This window comes from Nannospalax galili, unplaced genomic scaffold (genome assembly GCF_000622305.1).
Source record: "Nannospalax galili isolate Female #2095 unplaced genomic scaffold, S.galili_v1.0 scaffold85, whole genome shotgun sequence".
Lineage (NCBI taxonomy): Eukaryota > Metazoa > Chordata > Mammalia > Rodentia > Spalacidae > Nannospalax > Nannospalax galili.
In genome coordinates this window covers 7,360,148-7,384,165 of record NW_008358866.1, presented here as the reverse complement: position 1 = coordinate 7,384,165, position 24,018 = coordinate 7,360,148, and the positions used below count along the sequence as shown (strand labels likewise).

At 38.9% G+C, this 24,018-nt stretch overlaps 1 protein-coding gene across 7 annotated transcripts in view; it reads right to left on the bottom strand.

Moving 5' to 3' along the window:
• Cdk14 (cyclin dependent kinase 14) overlaps positions 1-24,018 on the bottom strand; it is a 633,917-nt gene that overhangs the window by 137,964 nt on the left and 471,935 nt on the right. For all 7 annotated transcript variants that reach the window (XR_003847675.1, XR_003847674.1, XM_008822523.2 and 4 more), the window contains one exon: positions 11,225-11,273. Coding sequence is in view for 5 of the 7 variants with exons in the window: in XM_008822523.2 (XP_008820745.1) it covers positions 11,225-11,273 (49 nt within the window). In the remaining 2 variants the exon portion in view is untranslated. The remainder of the gene's footprint in view (positions 1-11,224; positions 11,274-24,018) is intronic.

Sequence of the window (24,018 nt, the reverse complement as noted above, 5' to 3'; positions counted from 1 at the left end):
GTCAGAGACTTGCCCTATAAATGTGCTGGCTGACAGGGGAAGCAGCCAAGTTTTAGGCTGAAGTCCACAAAGGAAAGACATGTTCTTCATTTTTTTGGAAAACTAAACAACAGTAGGACTCTTTTGGTGGTCACACTTAAAAGTAAGGGATGTAAGACAGCAGAAAACTCAAGATAAGAAAGTGAAGCCTCACATGAATAGGTACAATCTAACTTCAATTGCAAACTTCAGTCAGAGAGGCACATGCACAATCCCACTCGTATTCACCCTGCTTATAAATAAAGTGATGTGTTCAGGACCACGTGGAGGCAAACATATAAGTCCTGGTGTAATCCTTAATTAAGCAACTTCTGGAGTAGCTGAGCCTATTCCTAAAAATATTCATTATCCATAGATACCCAACGGATCAGGCAAGGGCAGACAGTCTAAGCAAACAGCATCTCTGGCTTCTCTACTAGAATCTTAACAGTTTTATGAAAGGAAAAAAAAATACATAGTTACTTACCTCCTACCTTATGGATATAACTAGCTGCCCTGTAATACCTTTTTTTTTTTTTTTTCCATCAGAACATGCTGCCCTCTACAGGTCACATGAACATGTATGTATATAGGGTGCAATTGGATTCAAATTAATTGGAATCATATGTAAAGATAAAATAAAGAAGAAGAGATGAGGGTGGTTATATACAGGTGTCTTAAAGCTTTTGGGATCAAGATGAGAAGCAATCAACATTGACTGTAAAGCTAATAAGGCTTACATCTTTAGTCAACACAGTACAAGAAGTCATAAATGGCATTACAGTTCTATCCTGTCATTTCTCTTAAGAAACTTGTTAAGTATGTTGACAGCCATTCTGCCTTTGTTTTAAATAGGAAGGACAGGTTGCAGACAGAGAAAGGCTGGTTGATGTGGCCTGGCAGCTGTTACTCACATCTCCAAAGTATCAGTGTTCATTTTGATCTAAAATTCAGTATGTTGAAACTTAGCTCTAAATGGAGAAATAAAAGCAAATGAACCTAAAGCAACATCCATGACCTTATCCCTAAGGGTTCCATCTTTTAAACCCTAGATGCAACAAAGTGGTCAAAATCTGGCCAAAGAAATGAAAGCTATCTTTCCTTTTCAGACTGATTCTCCTGCAATAGCCATGCCACATACATGCACACTCTCTGCATACACAGCTGGTGTATTTATTGGTTTAGCCACTAAAGGATTTATCTGGACAAACATCACAAAGATGACGGCTGATTTAATTGAATTTATGATCAAATGTTTTTCATTTCAGGAAGAGTGGGAAATCACTTATGGGGAGATTTGAATAATTTAAGGGAAGTTCTCTATTTGGCATGATGTTTGTATATCAAGTCTTGAGGGATGAAATACAGCTGAGGACTAGCAAAGGTTTTATATACAGATACACAGAGACACATCGTACAACAATGTAGTGGGGGTGGGCAGAACATCAATCTCTTTCCATTACACTTTTGTTCACTTACATGTCATTTATAGACTAATAGGACAACACACACACACACACACACACACACACAGCAGAACATCAATCTCTTTCCATTACACTTTTGTTCACTTACATGTCATTTATAGACTAATAGGACAACACACACACACACACACACACACACACACACACACACATTTAATTGTATCCCACCACTAAATTTTTCTGACATCCCACAAATGCTGAAATTATATATACATGATCTTTCAGGCAAGACAAAAAACCAACTGACTTGGCAGCTGTGCATGCGAGTAAGGCATTTTTATGTATTCGTGTTGTTGGTAAAAACATAAGGAATCTACTAATAAAGTCACTGGCATGATGGATTTACCAATCCAACATGGGATTTGTGCCTCAGGATATGAACTTGACTCAGAGTCTGAAGAGAAAGGTCAGTTACCTTGGGAATCCCATGTCTGTTTTCCTAACCGGAGGCAGCAAACCCATTCTCCCAGTCTTTATTCATTGTGTTTTAAGAGGTAAGTCATCTACCCTCTGCCTTTTAAATGTCTGAAACAAAGGTAATTACTTTCAGTCTCACCAATGAAATGGCAAATCAAGTGTGGATACCCAGGACCTTTATACCTCACTCGAGCTTACCCATCCTTTCATGTAGGGAGGGTATCATAAAAAAAATTTTTTTTTAAAGCCTACCAGACATTTGAACTTGGTAACAGTGATTTGTCTGTGGGTTTCTTTCAGTCTAATTAGGAAAACTATCTAGAAGACATATTTCAAGATTTAGGATAAATCACAGTTTTACATTTATTATGTACAATGCTATTTCTTAACATATCACTCTTAGGAAGGAACTGTTGAGGGGAGGTGGACTCTTGTTTCTACACAAGTATTTACAAGAAAAACAAAATGGTGATCAAGTAGCTCAGCATGTGCTCCCAGGAAGGTAGAAAGATATCCCAGATGTCTAGAGACTTTGTATAAGAATAGTATCCATGTTCAAGGAAAACTGCTTATTCGAACTAAATTAAACTCTGACAGTGGAGGGCAGAGAATGTTGAAGAACAGAACAAAAGGTAAATGAATGTACATAAAGGATTATGGTAGGTAAGGTACTAAATAATTTATACTTAAATTCCACTTAAAGATTAAGCAATGATCTTGCCGGCATTTTTAAAAACTGAAAGAGAGGTTAGTGAGCTTCCTGAGTGTTATAAGGCTTACAGTGATTCTTGGGTCAAAATTTGGCTACTAGGACAACAAAGATGATCCTAGCTCCAGGAATTCTCTTCCCATTTCTGCCAGTAACTGGATATGCAGTCTTCCTTCCTCTTTTCTGTTTATTCTTAGTTCATAATAATAATAATCGATGACCATGTAGTCTCAGGTTAGTAGGACCACCGGTCACACAACAGATGTTAACAACCTTAACACTCTAGTAACTGTATCTTCAAAGTAAGTTTGAGTTCAACCCCACTCCTATAGAAAATCCCTGCTCTAAAGAAGAGGATTTCATGACAATGGGTGATGTAGGTGCCAGTGTATGGAAAGGATGACACTGCTGTTTAAAATCATATTTTTCAAAAGACTCAGGCTTGAATTCCAGCATCCACATTGCAGCTAATAACTGTCCACCACTCTAGCTCCAGGGGAATCTGACACCCTCTTCTGATCTCTGTGGGAATTTCATGACATAGGTGCAGCTATATACATGCAGGCAAAACACTCGTACACATTAAAAATAAATAAGTAAATAAAAAGAAAAAAGAAAATCATCTCTTTCTCCATTTTCTTTGAGACTGAAAGTTTCTTCATCACCAAATCCATAACCATTTACTTAATCAAAAGAAAAGGATACAAGTAAATGTTGAGGAAATGTGTCAGATAACAGGTGCTTCTAAGTAGTTTTAAAAACCTCCATTTCTGTTTATGGTTGACATTATTATAAAAAGTGGCAATTTTCAGCATAAAACCAAAAATTAACATATGTATCCACAGGGCCCATTGAGGGGGAGCTGTCACTTGATTTGGGGAGTTTACTGGAAAATGGAGCCCCTTTCAATAGCATCTCCTATGTGGTGAGCAGGAAGCTGAGTGTCTGTGTTATTTTCAGAGTAGTAGAGTGAGCAGAGATCAAGGGGAACCAGAACAGCAGAGAGGCGAATTCTTCAGGGAGTTCAAAAGGGGTAGAGAGCTGTGTGTCTAACTCTTAACAGTTCCCAACAGAAGAGAGAGAGAACACAGGAGGAGAAAGGAAGAGAGGGCTTGCAACAGGCAGCTCCCTCGGGAGGGAACAGCATGGCTTCTTCAGGGAAGAGGCAGGGAAGGGATGTCTTCTTGATTCTCTTTGATACTCTTCCCCCTGCAGATTTATTACATTTACTGGGTACTACAGAGCTACTATTTTCTCAGAGTGAGGTGGGGTGAGAAGAAGAATAAGAAGGAAAAACACGGCAAGATCTCTGGACATTTGGGGGCAAAAAACAATGGATCTTAGGCATAATTTCTGAAGCATCAGATACCCATGCTTGTAATAACCCTGCCTATCAGTCACTTTACTGTTGCTGTGATAGAAACACTGACCAAAGCAACTTATAGAAGGAAGAGTTTATTTGAGCTTATGGTTCCAAGAAATTACAGTTCATCATAGCAGGGAGCATGGCAGCAGAGATGATTGGAGGAGGAAAGGAAGCTAAGCTCTACATCTTCTAGCAGGCATAGGAAACAAGAGAGCAACTGGAGATCCTGCAAGGCTTCAGAACTCTCTGAGCCCACCCCCGAGTGACGTGCTTCCTCCAGGATAGCCATACCTTCTAAGACCTCCCAAAACAGTGCCCTCATCTGGGAACAAAATGTCAAAACACTTGGAGCCCATGGGAGACATTTTCATTCAAACTACCACACCCTGGTAGGCACTTCATAAATATCTCACATGTAGATTTACAATTGTATTGCCCAATATGGTAGCCACTAACTACACACAGCCTTTTACATATCAGTGAAGTAAATTCAAATTAAACTTAAGTTTAACTCCTGAATCATACATTCTAAGAGTCATAATACTGGGTACTGTGGACGTATTAGAAATGACAGGTCAAACTTTCAGTTATTACCAGGCTTCCTGAGCATAATCTTCTAAAAACCTCTGTACTAGGAATGGACAATGATTCCTTCCTTGTGCATAAGTTTGAGTGCATCTACTGTGAGCCAAGCAAAAGAGATTATGTCTAAGCTGGCTAGGGCTGGGTTTGCTCTGTTTCACCCAGGGCTCATGACTACAGAGGGAATCTTATACCCATCTGCACAAAGAATGGCCCCCAAAGATATCTCCTCTACCAATAAATCGTCAAGCCTGTCAATATGCTACTTTCCAAATGGGCCCTGATGCTGTGATCAAGGTTACCAACCTTACAACAGACAGATGAACCTGGATTAGCCGGATAGGGTCAATCTAACTACATGAACCTTTAGAAATGGAACTCCCACCGACTCTACTCCACCCCCACCCCCAGAGTCAGAAGAGAGAGGGCAGAAGAGCAAGTTATTGAGATTTGGAGCTTGTCTGAAGGAGAGAACAATAGAAAAAAAGCATGCAGGAAGTCTTAAGGAGCTGTTTGAGGCTCCCAGCTGACAAGGAAGGAATTAGCGACCTTAGCTCTCTACCCACAAAGAACTTCTCTGCCAACAACTTGAATGAGCCTGGGAGGAAATTCTCCACCAGTGCCTCTAGGTGATTTTGCCTTCTGAGACTCAGAGCAAAGGAACTAGCTGAGTCTATCCAGATTTTTGTCCAACACAAGTAAGAGATAACATTTACAGCACTTTGTGCCAACACATTCACAGTCACTAGTTACAGCAGTCAGAATACAAATACCATGTTCATGTTGGCAGAAACAGAACTGTCTGCCCCGCTGGAATCAGTTCTGGGGAACAGTTCAAGAAAAGTCACTTGCATGCTTGCACTGTAGGAGACTAGCAGTCCACCTGCCCCTGGGAGCTCTGGATTACTTCAGGAAATGCTGCTGGGGTTTCCTCCTTAATGAGCTACCCAGCAGAACGATGGTATTGGCTACACCAGATGCCTGTGTACCCTGGGATGAAGAGTCCAACACAATCCAAAGGATGAAAAACAATGACTGTTGCCAACTCTCAAGCCTGGCACACACTGCCAATTAGTAAGAGAAGATGGATATTTCCTGTCCATTAGAAGAACAAAAACCTGGTACTCCACAGACAACAACCAGCTTGGAACCTGCTACTGGCTGCTACCAGGGGTTATTAATGACAATGAATTTTTGCATCCAAAAAACAGACACGAAACCTGGCAATGATCCAAAATGATAGGGGCTAAGTCCCTAGGGCAGTGAAGGTTTGAAGAACAGGTAACAAGTTTCACTAGCAGGATGTGAGTGGGTAGCTGGCAGGGCCGTCAACTGTAGCACTTAAGATTGTTCGAAGCCTAGTCATTATCCCAGTAAGAGGGGCACTCCTGAGAAGCAAAGCAAGGAAGGCCTGAGTCAGGGGTGTTGTGGTCAGTCAGCTGCAAACACTACTTTCTCCAAGAAGAAAATCAGGTTTCTATTCCATCTGGTTCCTTCTGTAGCATAAAATCCCAAACTGAAAATGACTGAAGAGATTTCTCCACACAAAATGTGGTGAGATCAAAATAAAACTAGATTATTTCTAAGTCCATATGACTACTGGACTGGCAGACTGGAGTCCTTTCACAGATCTGTCTGGTGCATACATTCCAAGCTTCCAACTGCATTGCTCTCCAGTGTGTTTTTGTTACTGTTACAATCAGGTTATTGGTTGATTTACCAGCTACTTCTCTGTTTCAGAAACTGCCCCTATCCTGTGTTTAGACCTTTGGTGAAGTTCTGTAGGACTTGTTTCAGGGCCTAGAGAGCATTTCTTATTTGAGGTACTCCTTTGTTTTTCAGGACTCTTAATTTTCAAGTTCCTAGAAACTGGTAAGGGGTTTACTGGAGCTGCATAACACTAAACACACGACGCTTTCAGTAACTGAACTAATGATTCATTCTTATGAAAACACAGGTCTCCAGAAACTATTCTAGACTGTAACTTTTGAGCAAGCAGGTAAGCCTTTGGGGCTTTCAAACAGCGCTTATCTGTGTCCAAGGACAGGGAAATAGACTTGCTTGCTCATGTGTGGAAAATGACATTTTCACAGAAACAGAATGTGGTAAGGAGCTACATCCTTCTGCACTTGAATCCACAGACAGAGGGAGGTGGCAATCGCAGTCCATCCTCAAATGAAGAGGCTAGGATTCCAAAATGTCTGGTTTAGAGCTGATCACCCCAATAAACCCATCCCCACAAAAGCAAATCAATAATGCAGAGAATAATTTCTTTGAAAATATTATGAAAAGAAGTCTCTAGGCACTAAATAAGTTAAAACTGCTACTTTGAAGTAAACAGAATTATAACAAGCATAATCAACAGTGAAGAAAATGTGCAAGCCGATGATTTCAAGATCTGACTTGACTCAATTGCTCCCCCTAGTGCACTGAGTTCTTACCATCAACATATTTCAAATTAGCAAAGAAATAGAAGGCTCTAACCTAATTGCAATGTATTGTTTTGTTAGATAATTTTAAATCAACAATTTAGAATAGGGGAGAATGGAAATCTTCTGTTTCTTGAGAACTTTCTGACGAGTATTAACGGCCCACATCATATATATGGACAAGAAAAACAGTAGCATCCCTCTAATGTAAATACACAAGGTAAAAGATTATTCCTCTAAACCTTACTTTAAATCGATTGTGTTTTATGCATATATAACACAACTATCTGGCAAACCACCTTTAAGATATGTTTCAGAGGTTAAACATGGAATCAGATAAAATATTCAAGTAAAGTTCAAGAACACAGTTAGGAAAGATTTCTCATCTTTCAAATTGAGGCTTGTGACTTGCTGATCTATTGAGATGGACAGGATGGAAATGTTTTCTTTACTATTTTTGCATTGCTCCAAAGGTGGCTTCATTATTACCTTTGTATTTTCTACACATTTACAAATACTAACTTCTATACATTCTTAGGAGAAATCTGGTTATATTTGACTAGCAAATGGACTGCAGGCAGGGCTGGAGTGTGAGGAAGAGCAGAAGGGGCCAGCTGCCCCCAGTCAATGCCTGTGCATGAGCTTTGCTTTACCAGCCACGAACTGAATTTCTTAGCTTCGCTTTCTGTGATTTAGTGGTTTATCCTTAGTTCTAATTTCAATACTTCTAAACCTCCCAAAATGTTCAGCTGTCAAAAAGTTCCAAAACAAGCAAATGTGTTCCTGGAATCTTACCCTTTACTCAGTATATACTGAGCCTTCTTCTCTAGCCAAAATAATAAAAGATCTTTTAAGTGGCTGAAATTCTTGGTTGATTGCACATACAGGCCAATGTCAGACAACTATAAATAGAGAGATTTATAAGAGAAATAGGGAGAGTCTTCATAACTCCTATGAAATAAAATACAATGTTTTGAAGGCAGTTAGAACAGTACATATTTTTATAAAATTAAGAATTATCTCCACTTAGCCCTAAATCCCCTTAATGGAGGAAAAGCTACATGGATCATGAACTTCCAATATAAAGGAACAAAAGGGCCTTCTTTCCTTTAGTGATGATAGTTTATTATTTTCAATCCTGTAATGTGGATTTTTCTTTATATTATGCTTTTCAGTTTGGATATCTGCTACATTTTTTTGCTATCTTCCCCCATCACTGCTTTGTTTTACTAGAATTAAAAAAAAAATCTTTCAAAAGATAGAATTGGGCCCATGGTTACTGATACAAATGAAATCAGTAGGGAGCTACAAGGGTGTGACCTAGGGCAGGTGTAGTTCCCAAATGAATCAAGTCCCTTGGGATGACTAGACTGAAGGCTGTCTTTCCTATACTCTTAGGCAGGGTAACACATCCAGTAGCTTTGACAGCTTGGATAATGCCTAGCTTTAAAGGCATTGTTACTTAATGGTGAACAGTAAATTATTTTTAAATTAACTCACCATCTTGTATTAACTTTGTAAACTGAATTATTACAAATTATCTTAAATCTGTTACCACAGTACAAGAGAATTCTGCAATTGCTTCACTTGAGTTACTGTGCTAAGAACAAGCAAACTCATATCAGCAATAAAGAAAAGCAGCACTAGGAGTCTTTTAATGAAGTTCTTCCAGAGCCATGGAGTGAGTAGTATAATCAATCAGATAATTAATGTTTCCAGATTCCTAGTTCTCTATAAATTTCATTGGGTTTAAACTGGCTAAAGGCTATAGTTTGGCTCTAAAGATGTAGTACTTACCACTGGTAAATCAGAAAGTAATATCTTCATAATATTTTTAGTAACGATTTTAACATTTGGTATTTCTGAAATAAACCTTAAGGCAAGAAAAATGAGAATTATGTGGCTTTAAAATGCCATAATGCCGAACAAGCTATGTTCATAACCTAAAAATCTTACCTCTACTTTAATAATTTTCCTAAAACGTAATAAAAGCAAGATAAGGGTAGGGCTCAGTTTATTAGGTAACTGTTAATTCTAATGATGTATTCCCCAGAGTCATACATAGCCTCTATATTAGACACACTGTGAGATTTTCCTGTTACTTCAAATACAGGGGTTAGAAATTCAACTGTTTTTATTGCTTTTTTTGAGTTACTACAAGATAGTAATGTGTTTAATTATGGTTGGATCCACATATGCTATATTACCTGGTATTCAGAAAGTTAGGCCAGTGGTCAGAACAGGAGAGGTTAAAGGTGAGGAGCAACCACAGAATGCAGCCTGTGGAGGGCATGCCTCCTGCAGGAGACTCTGGAGGTTGGGAACTGACTATTGCCTCTTCAAATGGCAGAAGTAACTAGCATATGATCCAGCTACACAGCTCCTGGGAATATACACAATGGAATCTAAGTCAGCAGGCTACAGAGAGACATGTTCATCCAGGGTTAGTGTGGCACTGTTCAGAACAGCCAACTTAGGAGAATCACCTAAGTGTCCATCAACACATAAGAAAATGTGGTACAGATATACAATGGAGCTTTAAAGTTACATAAAGAAGAGTACAATGATGCCTTTTGTAGAAAAGGATAGAGCTGGAGATCATCAAACTAAACAAAACAAGCTGGACTCAGAAAGAGAAATATGGCACGATTTCTCTCATATACAGAACTGAGATTTTACACATACATACACACAACATGACCGTAGAAAGGCAACTACTTGGGAAGAAGAAAAGATTACTGGGAGGTGGGTGGGGCAGAGGGTAGAAGGGGACAACGCAAGTGAATATGGTAAAGGTCATGATGCACTTAAATGAAAACATCTCTATGAAATCTATTGCTTTGTACAATGAATATACACTAATAATAAAACAGAGCTCCATGAACTATTTGGTTTTTTTTAAAGCTTTGTGGTAGGCAAAAATGATTATACCACTTTTTTTCCCTAAATACATTAAATATATTACTAATTTTAAAAATGGTCAAACCCTTCAAATTACTTCAGAATGTAACATACTAATTGCAGGTGTGCCTCACAATTAGCTGTTCACCATCTCTACTGACAGCACTGATTAAAAGTGGTCTTTGTTGTTGTTTGTTTTTAGAGACAGGACTGTCCCAGAGCCCCAACTGGCTTGGAACTTGCTATGCAGACCAGTCTGGCCTCGATCTCACAGAAATCCACCTACCTCTACCTCCCAAGTCCTGGGATTAAAGGCATGCACCACCACATCCAGCATTAAAAGCATTACTGTAAATTTTTTTTTCTTATTTTTTATTGTCATAATTTACAGTGCCTCAAATTAAAAATGTCCTAACAATACAAAGTGAGATTATATAAATTCCCCTTAGACAAAATGTTATGATGAATAATAATTCATCAAAGAAGCTCTAGTTATCTTTTCTGTAGCAGGGTTCTTTAAACCTGATACCCACAGCCAGAGCAAATGATGGACTTACTTTGGGTTCCAGCTTCCAGTGAATTGCTAACAGGCTGAACTACGGTAAAAGGCTCCCGGTGACCTACAGAATCCAGGTCTTTCTACTTTGTAAATGTTTGTGTGTGGGGGTGTGTGAACCACCTCATGCATGTGCGGATCAGAGGAAAACTTTGTGGAGTCAGTTCTCTCTTTCCATCTTTACACAGGCTCTGGACACTGAACTTAGGTTGCCAGGCTGGTGTAGCAACCTGTCAAGCCATTGTGACCTCCTTCATATCCATAAATAAAACCATTTTTAAAAGAGCAGATGAAATGAAAGTAAAAAAGTACATATACTTCAAGCGATATGTCTACCTAGTTTCCTAATAAAATTAACGAGAAAAAGTGTGTAAGCTGGAAAAAAAAAAACCAAAACATTTGTTTTATATAAGTTAGTGGGAGTCACCGATGCCACTTGCTAGAAGGTTAGTCACTATACTGTATCTTATAAGTGTTCTTCTGCCAACACTAAAGTATTTCTTGGAATTTGGTTACCAGATGGACCACAGTGGATTTTAGACTTACAGTCTTCACATTGCTACATTGCCCTAAGAACTCAAACCCACAGTGAATGCTGGCTCAGGCTGAACAGCAAAGCTGACAAACAGCGTTTATTGCAATTTAACAGCTAAATGAATGAATGGATAGCCTCATCCGTGAATGAAAACATGATGTGATAAACTCCAGTGAGCTGGAGAGAGAGACAGAAAGAGCAAGCAAACTTGGTTAAAGACTTACTTATTCCATGCTTGTCTAAGGTTTTTAGAGCTGTACAGGGTAAAGCGTTCTGAAATAAAAAAGAAAAACGATAAGCAATCTTTGTATCAAATGTACATATCATAAGCCTGTTGAAGAAAAAATATTTGAGACAGAGTCTCACTGTATACCCCTGGCCTGGAACTAAATCCAGCTGTTCTCAGGCTCACAGCAATCCCCCTCCCTCTGACTTCCAGGTACAGGGATTATAGCCATCCACCACCAAACTGAGCAAAACTAAACTTTTAACAGAGGCATTGATTTACCCATAGTTAGATGTGGGCATACAAAGAACATAACATTTAAAACAATGCAATATTATTATTTTTATTTAGGATGATTTCTTTCATATTTTAGTTTGTTTGGAAAAGCCAAATTGAATTGAACTGAAAAAATACAAATTACAATCTCCAAATTGTATGTAGCTAGCTTTTAGAATATTAGCACAACGTCAAGTGAAACTTGCTGATTGCTCTATGAAGTTATCTCTGACTAACTGTGTCTCCTGTCTTATATTTACACATGCTCAAAGTGAAACTACCCATGCCCTATGGTGTGTACATTTACCAATGAATAGTCTTTACTAGATTTTTAAATTAAAAAGGATATTTGCTTTACCAAGTTAAACAATAAATAAAATACATATTTGTAATCTCCACTACTCCCTGTTCTTTACTTGTGATAATATAGCAATTGTTAATGGCTTAATAGGTCCCTTTACATATACAAACATATATATACACATATATATACACAAAATCCATTTCTACAAATATATATGCCATTTTAACTTTTTAAATAGCTTGTATAGAAAATGCTACTCTGAAACATTTTTGGCATTTGATAATATGTAGCGAATAGTCCTTCAAGAAAATATATGTATAATTGTTTTAAAACTGCACAGCACTAGGTAAAATAAAGCTACCATAATGTATCTGCTGAGCCTTTAGGCAGTTTCCCTCGCAAACAACGCTTCAATCAATACTTTGGCACTTCTATCTTCTATATGATACTTCCATTTCGGTCAGGTACATTCCCCCATGTAAAGTGGCTCGGCACATGTGCGCAAGTCTTACATTAATAGAAGCTCAAGGATTACTTTTCGTTTTTCCACCAGGAGTGAAAAGAATGTCTCCTCACATGCTTTCTTGTACTGGTTGTTACCAGTATTTTACATTTGTGCCCAATCTCTGCTTGACAAATTTCACTTTGATAGCTGATACTGATTTTAATTTTGGGACATTGGTCCATTAACAATTCAGAGAAGTTTTGGAGGTATGTCACATTTTCTCATACACACAATGTACAAAATAATGGTGTTTTAGTCAATGATGGACTGAATACATGCATTCAATGGTGATCATGGAAGATTATAATGGAAATGAAATGTCATAGCAGTAATGTCAGAGTACAATGTATTACTCACGTGTCTGTGATGATACTGGTATACACAAACATACTGTGCTGTCAATGCATAAAACGTTGCTCATACACTATATAATACTGTGTTACTAGTTTACCTATTTACAAAACTATACTTTCAATTGTTACTTTAGAGTGTATGTTGTGCGTGTGTGTCTGTGCGTGCATGCACACGCGCATTTTATACCGTTTGCCTAAAAGGCACAAAGCCTTGAGTTCAATCCCCAGCACTATATACTCTGGGCATGGTAGCACATGCCTGAGACCCTACACTTGGAAGAAAGGTAGAACAGGAGGATAGTAGTTCAAAGTCATCCTGGGCTACTGAGTTTGGGGCCAGACCAGGATACCTGAAATCCTTATCACAAACAAACAAAACAAAACAAAAGAAAACAAAACAAGAAAGGGCTTTTAGAATAAAGATATAAAGATAAAATTATTTATTTATTTATTTATTTATTTATTTATTTATTTATTTTTATTTATTTGGAGACAGAGTCTTACTATGTAGCCCTACCAGGCTTTGAACTCACTATGTAGACCAGGCTGGCCTTGAACTCACAGAGATTCCCTTGCCTCTGCCTCCTGAGTCCTGGGATTAGAGGCATGTGCTACCATGCCTAGGTAAAGATAACATTTTTAATGTAACTATACAATGTATTTTTTGTTTTAAGTGTTACAGTAATCTTAAAGGTTTAAAAAATGTAAAAGTCTGTAAAGTCAAAAAGCTATAATAAGCTAAAGCTAAATTACAATTGAAGAGTAAAAACTAATTTTTACAAATTTCGTGTACAGTGCTGTGAAGGCCACAGCAGTGGGCATTCGTGCCATCAACCTTCACACTGCTCAGTGACTCTCTTGCCAGCTCCATTCATGGTAAGCTCTACACAGGTGTGCCACTTCTTATCCTATATTTTGGCTACATTTTTCTTTCCACACATACTGATTTGCACCGGTATTGTGATTCAGTCAGTTTCAGTGTTCAGTACAGTAACATGCTATACCAAGTGTTACCTAGCAGTCACAGGCTGTACCACAAGCCCAGGTGTAGCAGACTGGACAACCGAGGTTGTGTAAGGACATTCCATGATATCTGCACAACAACAACAAAATTACCTAACCAGTTCTCAAACTATATCACTGTGGTTAAGTAAGGGATGACTGTGTGTGTGCATTAATTTAAATTTTAGCATCTGTAACTAAAATTTTAATATTACATAGCACAGTTTTCAATTTGTTTGTTCTACTAGGACAAACAATTGTTACCAATGGTTCTCCAATAATTTGAAATTATACTTTTACTCTATATTAAGTTCTAAATACACCAGAGCCCAGATTTTCATGTTCATCTGTTTCTGCTAGTGCCATATTATTTTAACCAATGTAAGTAACTCTTGCTATCTTTTAAAAACATCCTTTCGTACTAGCAGCTATTGTATAAAACTGCTACTCACTTATATTGGTGTAAATAAAACTATTTATTCCATGATTTGCGGCTTCTGCCGCAGTCAAGTTCAGAAAGCCAGAAGAGAGTGAGGGTTCCAGAGCTTCAAGGAGGGGTGGGGAATGAGTGTTTAATGGGCACAGAATTCCTTTTGGGGATGATGAAAAGTTCTGGAAACGAAGAATGGTTATGATTGCACAGTATTGTGAATTATACCCTAGAAAGTGGTTCAAATGATTACCGTACACACATCTGGACATGATAATAAATAACAAAAATGCAAATAGAGCTTGAGTTAAAGTAAGACAATTTATCAAGACAAGCTTGAGCATTTCTTAATTCATCAGTTCCACATCAGTTCTATAATTTTATAGGTAAAACAATGGATGTTTCTTCCCTATGGTGCTTACATCCCATCTGGTTCAGGAGAGAGAAACAATAAAAATACACACACTCTTACTGTATCAACACCACCCACCCACAAAATGAATATGCTGGAATTATAAAACAGTGTTTGAAAAATATCATTCGTCAATATGGTTACCTAAACAAGACCTGTATAATGACAATACTAGTTGACATGCTGATGTGGAGAGGGGAAATTTCACAGAATCCTACCTTTTATTGAAGAGCTACAGGCAATCAATGGATGCTAAGGGAGGGAGAAAAGCTCCCTGATCGGTTACCCAAGTTCAAGTGGTTATCCCTAAATACATGTACACAAAAGCACCACTAAATGGACTCAGTGCATTATATATAAATACATATGTATGTATCTCTCTATATAAATGTATGTATATATAACAATCAAAGAAGAGGACAAGAAATTGAGAGTGAAGGGGGTGTGGGAGAAGTTGTGGAGGGGGAGGGAGAGGTGGGAATGATCTAAATGCAGTACTTGTTTATAAAATTCTCAAAAAATACTGTGGTGTTTGAGGAAAGTCAAACAAGGAGATACAGTACAGGGTGACCAGGAGGAAAACACTGTAGGCTGGGTAATGAAGGCAGGATAGTTAAAAGAAAAGTAAACTAACCAGGTTTGAAATCTGGCTGGAATTCTCTATATATTTATCTGAAAAGGATGATAGACATCTTTGTTTACTAGACCATATTTGTGTTTACATTCTTCAATAACATCATGTTTCCCTTTTCAAACTGATTGATTCCTTTTAATAATTTATGTTAACCGGCTTAATTTAGCTTAATATCAGTTGACATCCTTTGTCAGTATTGTCTGCTCTTAATTATAAGCTATTAATGTAAGAAATCTAAATGACTTATATTGCTTTTGTCACAGTATATTTCATGTTTAAGAATACCATCAGATTAGAACAATAACAAAGAAATGAAAACAGAGCTTCCTATCTCTAAGCCAAAGTTTACTGTAAAGAAGTGACTAGAAATACTGTGCAGCAATTCATTTGTTCACTCATTCATTCACTCAGCTACTATCTTTTGAGCAACAACAACTGTGAGCCAGGGAGAGTTCTTGGGATTGAAGATACAGGAGGGAACCAAACAGAAAGATTTCCCGAATGCTGGGAGGGTGTGGAACCTGGACAACTAGAGCAAAGAACATTAGAGAGGGGAAAACTGCAGATCTGATCTGTGCTTTTCCCTCCCTCCCTCCCTCCCTCCCTCCCTCCTAAGGATTACTCTAGCAATCTGATCTTTCTTTTATTTAGAGACTACATTACAGGGTCCAAGGCTGGAAGGAGGGAGATCAATGATCACAGCTAAGAGCAAGACCACATGACTTGGGCTATGGTAATGGAGTGAATGCAGTGACAACAGGGGTCAGAATCTGAAAATACTTGGGAGGGAAGGCCAGCAATGCTTAAGGATGCCTTACACAGGACACCACAGAAAAGCAGATGTCACGGTGACTGACAAAGCACTTACCAATCTTTCATTTCATGCACAACTTTTTTTTTTTTTATGTGTATGAGTGTTATGCCTGCGCTTAAGTAAGTGCACCCATGTTACGCACTGTCAGATCCCCTGTCAGATCCCCTGGAACTGGAGTTTCAGACAGCTGTTAGCTGCCATGTGGCTGCTGGGATTCGAACCTGGGTCTTCTACAAGAATAATCAATGTCCTTAACTGCTGAGCCATCTCTCCAGCCCTTTCATGCACAACTTAAGTAGTACTTTGAGAATAAATTAGTCTTTCTCTGATGATTCAAAAGATGCTTAAAGTATACTTTCAGAGTTATTATTCAAGCAGAGGTAAATGACAAAATATTTATGCTATTTAAGCTACAGTTATGTGCATGAGCCAAAATCAACTTAGACATCCGTTGTTCTGAAGACGGGGCCAAAGTGTTCAACAATATTTATTCCTTTCGAAAGAAAACTTAATTTCTGATTTATTCTGTACTGGATAGCATATACAGTGCAGCAGCATTCAGCCAGTTAGTGCAGGACACTCAATTAAAGTATAGTCTGTGTTTGAGGGTGAAATGGCAAGCAACAAAGAAATGGGAATAATAGCTCTTTGTTAAAGGTTTTGTTAAAAATGTTATCTAAAGTTTGACATTTAAAAAGCAAGAGTTATTTTTAAAATTAATTACACCAAATGTCCTTGTAAAACAAATTTGAGTCTCTGTACTCTGCACAAAGCAATCTTAATAATTTGCTATGATTTCAGGATGAGCAAGAATTCTATTACAGATAAAAGTAACATAATCTTGCACTTACAAGTAAATTATTGTTCTTACCAATTAATGACTACACATAAATATTAGTTTTAAGCAATGCCTCAATTTAGAGCCTGACAGGATGTGCTAAAAGGATTTTCAGAAATATGTCATTTTCAGCTCTGCACAGGAGACAAATTGATAATGAAACATGTCCTATGAGTAAAAACAGTAAAATCGTTGAAGCTTCATTCTTTTTCTTGTTTTGTTTTTCTTGAGACAGGGTCTCCCTGTAGCACCACCTGGTCTGAAACTTGCTATGTAGACCAGGGTGGCCTGCGTCTGCCTCCTCAGTGCTGGGATTAAAGGCATGGGCCACCACCCAGCTTAAGCTTCAGTCTTAGGTTTGCCTTACATCACTCTTCACATAAAATCTTAATTTTATCAGGAACCATTACCTGGATGCTTCCCTGGGTGTCAGGTGATGCCCTGGGCTCTGGGCAATGGGTACACAGAACAAGTTACAATTCAAACCCCAGGTGTATAAATATAGAATTACAGGCACAGTGTGAGAATTGTTGCAACATGGATGCAGACACAGTTCCCAAAGACAGCGGAGAGTCAGTGACAAAACACAGGTATCTTTTCCACCTGAAAAGAATACAAGCTCAAATAGCTGTCGCTAACTCCAGGAACACACAGGATCCCTTGCACCTGACGTCTTTTACATCTTAAATAGTGAAATGTAGTTTTATATGGAAGCATTTCTATTTTCTGCAATTATTATAACCTTTTAAGTGGTTAGAAGATTATATTCTAAAAATGATTTTCATTATGAATAAAAGTAATGTTCCATTATAACAAAAGCAACATAATCAGCTGTGTAAAATTTGGAAACAGAAATCTTTAAATTAATGCCCTGAATCAGTAACAGGTGTATTTTAGATAACAGTTAACTGCAGAAGAATATGATGGTATCAGATTATTCAAGTATTTGCATATGAATGTCTCACTGTGTTCACCTTCAGTGGACTGTACTCTCACTTGTTTCTGTCATGTCAGCTTCTCTTTCCAATTATGTTTAAACTAGGAGTTTAGAGTGTCGTTAATCCATTGGCTAGCTCAGCTTCGCTGAGGAGTGCAATTAATTTAAACCTGCAGGCTGACTTTCACCTTCTCTTATTGTAGGGACATTGCAGAGGATGATCGCAGCACAGCGGGAGACCAGGGAGAGAAGAGTGTGCAGAGAACAAATCACTTGCTAGGCGCTAGCCATGATGCCTGGGACAGAGGGCTGGAAAGGTTTTTCCTCAAACTCAGTGCCAGTGACCTGCAATTCCTCGGCATTCCACAGGAAAACTGGAGAACAGTGCTACACATATAAAGTCCTATTGCTTAAAAGAGTTGGACCTGAAATGGCTGGAGGCACTGTAAAAGTAAATTATAACTCTCATGATGTAAAATGTAAACTAAATTTTATGCATTTGCTTATAAGGTACATACTGTGTACTCCAAGCAGTTCATTTCCAGCTCTATTATCCTCGTTCTTCTCACCAATGATTTTGGAATCTGTAAGTTCTCACCAATGATTCTGGAACTTATAAGACACTGCTGTGTTTATCACTTCAATAACATGAAGACATATTGAGTAAAAAGTTTCCCCAAAACAACCAATAAATAAAAAAACCCTCAAGTATGTGCAAAGGATGTGAAAGACTGAACATGGATATTTTTCTCTTGGGAGAGGTTACACAAGGAGGGGAGATGGCCGACAGATCACAAAGAGTTTCAAACTTTAGTATATCCTTTTAAAAATGGACTTACAAGGCAACATATTAATATCATGGAATAAGAACTTGTTTATAACATTATAAAAATGAGCATGTCCAAAATGCCACATGTAGTGTTAGGTGTTCCGAATAATTGATTCATCATCTATTCAGTTATTTACAACATGATTTTAGGATCACTTTACATTTTAATATATGTATTGCTTATGTGTTATATGTATTACTCTTCTAAGCTGGTAAGAGTCACCAAAATTTAAGCAAAGAAAAAGAGGCTACCCTGGAGGGCACCCCTTCTATATGATAGAGGTATAGCACCCACTGCATTTCTTAGGATTGCTTCAGGGAAGGAAAAGGGCTTTGCTTTGCAAATATGCATAATCGACATGGTCATGAATCACTCTGATTACATTTCGGTCACCCAAATTATGTGTTTATGTAACAGACAATATCCTCAAATCCTCTTGGATAGAAGTCACAAGTATCCATTCCTTCTCTTATTCATCCATAAATATTTATTGTAGGTCTACTATGTATCAGGCACTGTGAATATAGCACAAAACCCTGATTAAGTCTAGGTTGCCGATGAACAATCATGAAAACCAATGTGAAGGGCCCTCAATAAAGAAAATCATATTCATAAATATTCACAAGACTTGGAAAGCTTATTTTGTTTTCTTGTAATTATTAGGAAAACTAAGCCAGAAGTGAATGTTTAGCTAGGATTCTGATACAAATATTTTCAAAGCCAGATCTACAGTCCTTGGAACACAAATATAGGAAAATTCCCAAAGCAGAAGAGAGTTCACTTTGAATAGAGAGAGCCAGACCTTTCCAAATTCTGAGAATTTTAGTTATCTTAATGCCAAAAGGGTAGAGTGATCATAAAAGGCATTCTAAAAACACTCTGTTGTGTAACTGCAATTCTCAGCTTTAAAAGACTTGAAATCTCCCAAATATATAATGGCTGGGGTTTGACAGAGCCTCAGCAGGATCAGCAAGAGGTGCTGATGTGACACATTCATGCAGAACCCAATTGTACTGCCCTGCACTGCTGCCCAGAGAGGCTACCTTGAACTGCTGAGCAGCCATCCTCAGTCTTCAAGATACCCACAGCATCTGCCTGGCTACAGCAATCACCTTTCTGTTCCCAATGCTGATTTTCCAAATCAGCAATCTCAGAGCAACTTCTACAATCAAACATTCTACTCTACTCATTAAGCATTCTCACCTTTGATAGTCCACAAACACACGTGGGTTCCTGAGCATGCTCAGCATGCTCTAGGGAGGTGTTGCACCTATCCACACTTCCTCAACCCACAGGGCACAGAACACTTTTCTTCCTATCAGATTTTTCTTTCTAGAGAGCATTTATGAAAACTTCAAATGTACTCATCACAGATAACAAACTTACAGCTCCCCCAAAAGAACATAGAAGAGGTCTCCAAAGTGACACAGAGCAGCAGGAGAGGCAATCTACAGTCTAGAGGATCTGCAGGCAGCACAGATGTTCTAACTCCTTTATCTTACAAACAAGCAAAAGAGGCAGGAAGTGAGTAGCCTGAGACTCTGTTGCAGGCTCATAACAGAGCCTGAAGCAGTACTGTGCTTCCCTGTCTACTGTTATCAAAGGGCTGGGGCACCCAAGCCACCTATGTGGTTTTCAAATATGAACTCATTTCACAGTGCAACTGAGCAGGGGACAGGGCTGTTTCTATTTTACACAGATGGAAACTTAAGTACAGGGCACTGGGGAACCTGTGCGTGCTATATGACTCATAGACTGCAGAGCTGGGCTTTGAACTGTACAGATTTGGAGACCATGTTCCCAGTCATTACACCATGAAGTGTGTCTGTATCTGAGCTGGGAGAGACCTGAAGCTTTAACCCTGAAGTCACAAAACCTGCAGCAGGACAAATGGATGAGAACTCCTTCAGCAGTAACCAAAACCCTGCACACAAACATTCCAGTCAATGTTCCCCAGCGCTAAGACCCTTTCTACCTGCTGCCCAAGTGCCTAACACTATTATGTGTAGAACAAAACCCTCCTTATGTTCATTTCTTTGAAGTTCTAGTATTATAGGATTCTTGGACATAGTATTTAAACTTCCCATGTCTCAGATTTTCACAGATCACAGATCAAGATCCTAGGAGTTACTGTAACCTTATAGACATACCGAGAACCTATAAAAAGTAAATGCTTCTACAGAGTTGATAATAAACACTCTATACTTCTTAGCCATGACTACTATCACTATTATTTATAATAGCATGCTTGAAAAGCCAGCCATCTTGCAATCAGTTATGTATGTGCCTAGGAGACATTCAGTATATAGAAAGCAGTCTTACTCCAGAAAGGACAAATGATCTACGCTGATCTGCTTTTGAAACAGTAGGTAAATGAAAGCCACAAACATGTTTATGCTCTTCTAATTCCGGATATGTAATTCTGTGGGCTCTTTTTTTCTTTTGAGGGTAATGGGAATTGAACCAGGGCCTTGAGCATGCTTAGCAAGCACTCGAGCACTGAACTATATCCCTAGCTTTAGATCTTTTGAGACAGGGTATGACTGTGTAGCCCAGGCTGGCTTCAAACTTGTGATCCTGTCTCCACCTTCTGAATGTCATCATTTATAGATGTATACTACCATGCTTGTCAGTAAATCTGTGATTCTAATGCTCTAGTGAAAAGCAAGAACTGCCATTCTAAAAGAATATTGGTTGTTCTAATTCACAGCACAGATGATTAATGGAACAAACAAAATTGGCTCTAGGGATGCAAGTATCTGCTCACACACACATGTATGTCCTTTCTTAGCAATACCCATGGAAAATATCATTTCCTGTGAACTACAAAGCTGCTTCCTGACTATGTGGTATCAAGGACAAGTGTAAGTGAAGGACATTTCAGCAATTGTAAAACTTTACCTATCATTAGTGGTCAGTTTAATGATCTAATATGAATATTTGTGGAGTAAAAATATTACTTGCATCTTAAATAATGGTAGTCTATATTATACTTTTGTCTATATATTAGCATAATAATAATTATTTGTCTTTTGTATGTACTGTGTGTGTGTGTGTGTGTGTGTGTGCAGGTGTAATCATGCCATGGGGTACATGTGGAGGTCAGAGAATAGCCTCAGATGTTTGCCCACTGCACACACCCGGCTAGCTGATTCAGGAGCTTCTGGGAACTCTTTTGTTTCTGCTTCCCGTCATCTCACTGTAGGAGGGCTAAGATCACAGACATACACTCCTGCAGCCAGTTTTACGTAGGTTCTGGGGAACCAGACTCAGGTCCTCATGTTTGCAGGGCAAGTGCTTTACCCACTGAGCCATCTCCCAGCCCAATAATTATTCCACAGTGGTACATTTGCTGTGAAGGAGCACTATGACAATGGTGTGATGAGGGTTTTAAACCACAGCAGAATATGAATGTTTCAAATCTCTTAGCCAGGAATAGCTGAAAAGCCTAGCAGCCAGGAGCCCTAATAGGGGAGACTGGATTATTACTCAGTAAAGAATTTCTTTCTCCCTTCTTCATACTTGAGCCCTCCACTGAGAATTGGTGTTAACAGTGAGGTATAAGTAGTACCTACAACAGCAGAGCTTGAAATGCACCCATAGCTCCTGTTTTTGTTCCTGCCTTTCGGGAGGAAAAGCAGAGAATACTTCTATAGCTCAAACTCCAGGGACGATGAGAGATTTGGGAACAAACTTGAACAAAACCAACTTGCCGCCTGTAGTCAAGAATTGCAGGACCCAGTTTAGACCTGCTTATCTTTCATTTACCACATGGGCAAGAACAATTAACCATTTGCTGGTATGTGCCAATCACATTGTGGTGGTTTCGTTTGGACACTATCACAGGCAAGCTGACTGCTACATCCAGATTCTGGTCCAGTGCTATCACACATGGCTTTCCTCCCAGAGTTTTGGCTTCATCCATCCACCCTGGCTACCTGCCTGTTAGGAAGACCTCATGAAACATTAGGGTCCACGAAAGCATTGGTGCATGGTAAACAGCTACACAGCACAAAGTAATTTCAACACACTAGCATATAAAAATTTTTGCCTTTATTCTATGTTTCTAAGAATTTTCAAATGCTGAAAAGTATATGTAATGTCTCAAATTATTGAATACCATGCTGTGCTTTGTGATTTCAATGTTTCCAGGGACTGAAGAGAAAAATCTTTCTTATTGCCTTTTGTTCAACTCCTGAGTCTCACAGTGGCATGGAATTATTACTCAAGTGGGACAAGTGGGCCTTGGACCTCATAAGGTTCCACTTCGTTGCTGAAGACACAGTTTCGTATTGTATCCAGGTACTACTGTCAAGAGCCAATGCAAAAATAAACATCATCAAGTTTTATTTCATTTCTTTTTAAAAAATGTTTTATTTGTTATTTTTATTTTTATGTGTATGCATGTATTGCCTGTGGGTAGGTAAGTGCACCCATGTGGTACAATGTCCATGGAGGACAGAAGAGGCTGTTGGATCCCCTAGAACTGGAGTTTCAGACCGTTGTTAGCTGCCATGTGGGTGTTAGGATTCAAACGTGGGTCTTCTGCAAGAAAAACCAGTGTTCTTAACTGCTGAGCCATCTCTCCAGTCCCTCTTATTTCATTTCTAAATTTACAATGCCCTCATCTTCCTTCTTAAATCTTGATTTAAAAAAAATTTTTTTTTTGGAGGTGGAACATACATCTGGTACTGTAGACCTGGCCAACCCTAGTGGCAGGGGAGGATACGGGCCCCAGTGGGAAGTCACAGCAATTGCTTTGTTAGATGGAATTGATGCTCTTGCTAAAGTACCAACCAAGCATTTGTGTTTGCACCCATAGGTTAAGTTATTATAGCAGTCACTGTTTAGATGTTCTTGCTTCTTGCTGTGTTTTTTTTTATAGTAGATGAAATCCCACTGAAACTGGCCAACAGCCCATGGAAAACAGATGATGCAGAGACCAGTGCCTTGCCACAATGGGAGGAAGATCACCCACACCTACCAACCTCTCCAAGGCTCAGGGACTTTTGTGAAAGAGGTTGGAATTAAGAATGTAAGAGCTGGAGGAAACGGTGGAGTGTTAATTGGAAATGTCCTCTGACCACTATGCCAGCAAGCTACAGTCACACCGCCTTCCCATGCTTATCAAGGAATCAAGAGAGGAGTCAGTTACCCCTCCTGCCCAATCAACTGACCTTAGCTGCATGTGGTGGGAGGGGTAAAGGATATATATACCGAGAACACCAAGAGGCACCTCTTTAACCATTCTGTGGGGCTGTCGGGAGGTCACAGGATCTGTATTTGAGTGTGGACTTAATGGAGCAGCTGTAAATGTGGGGCACCCACTCTTCTGTAAATGAACTCCTACCTTATGCTCTGTTAAAAATAATAATAAGGCCGGGTGTGGTGGCGCACGCCTTTAGTCCCAGCACTTGGGAGGCAGAGGCAGGCGGATCTTTGTGAGTTCAAGGCCTG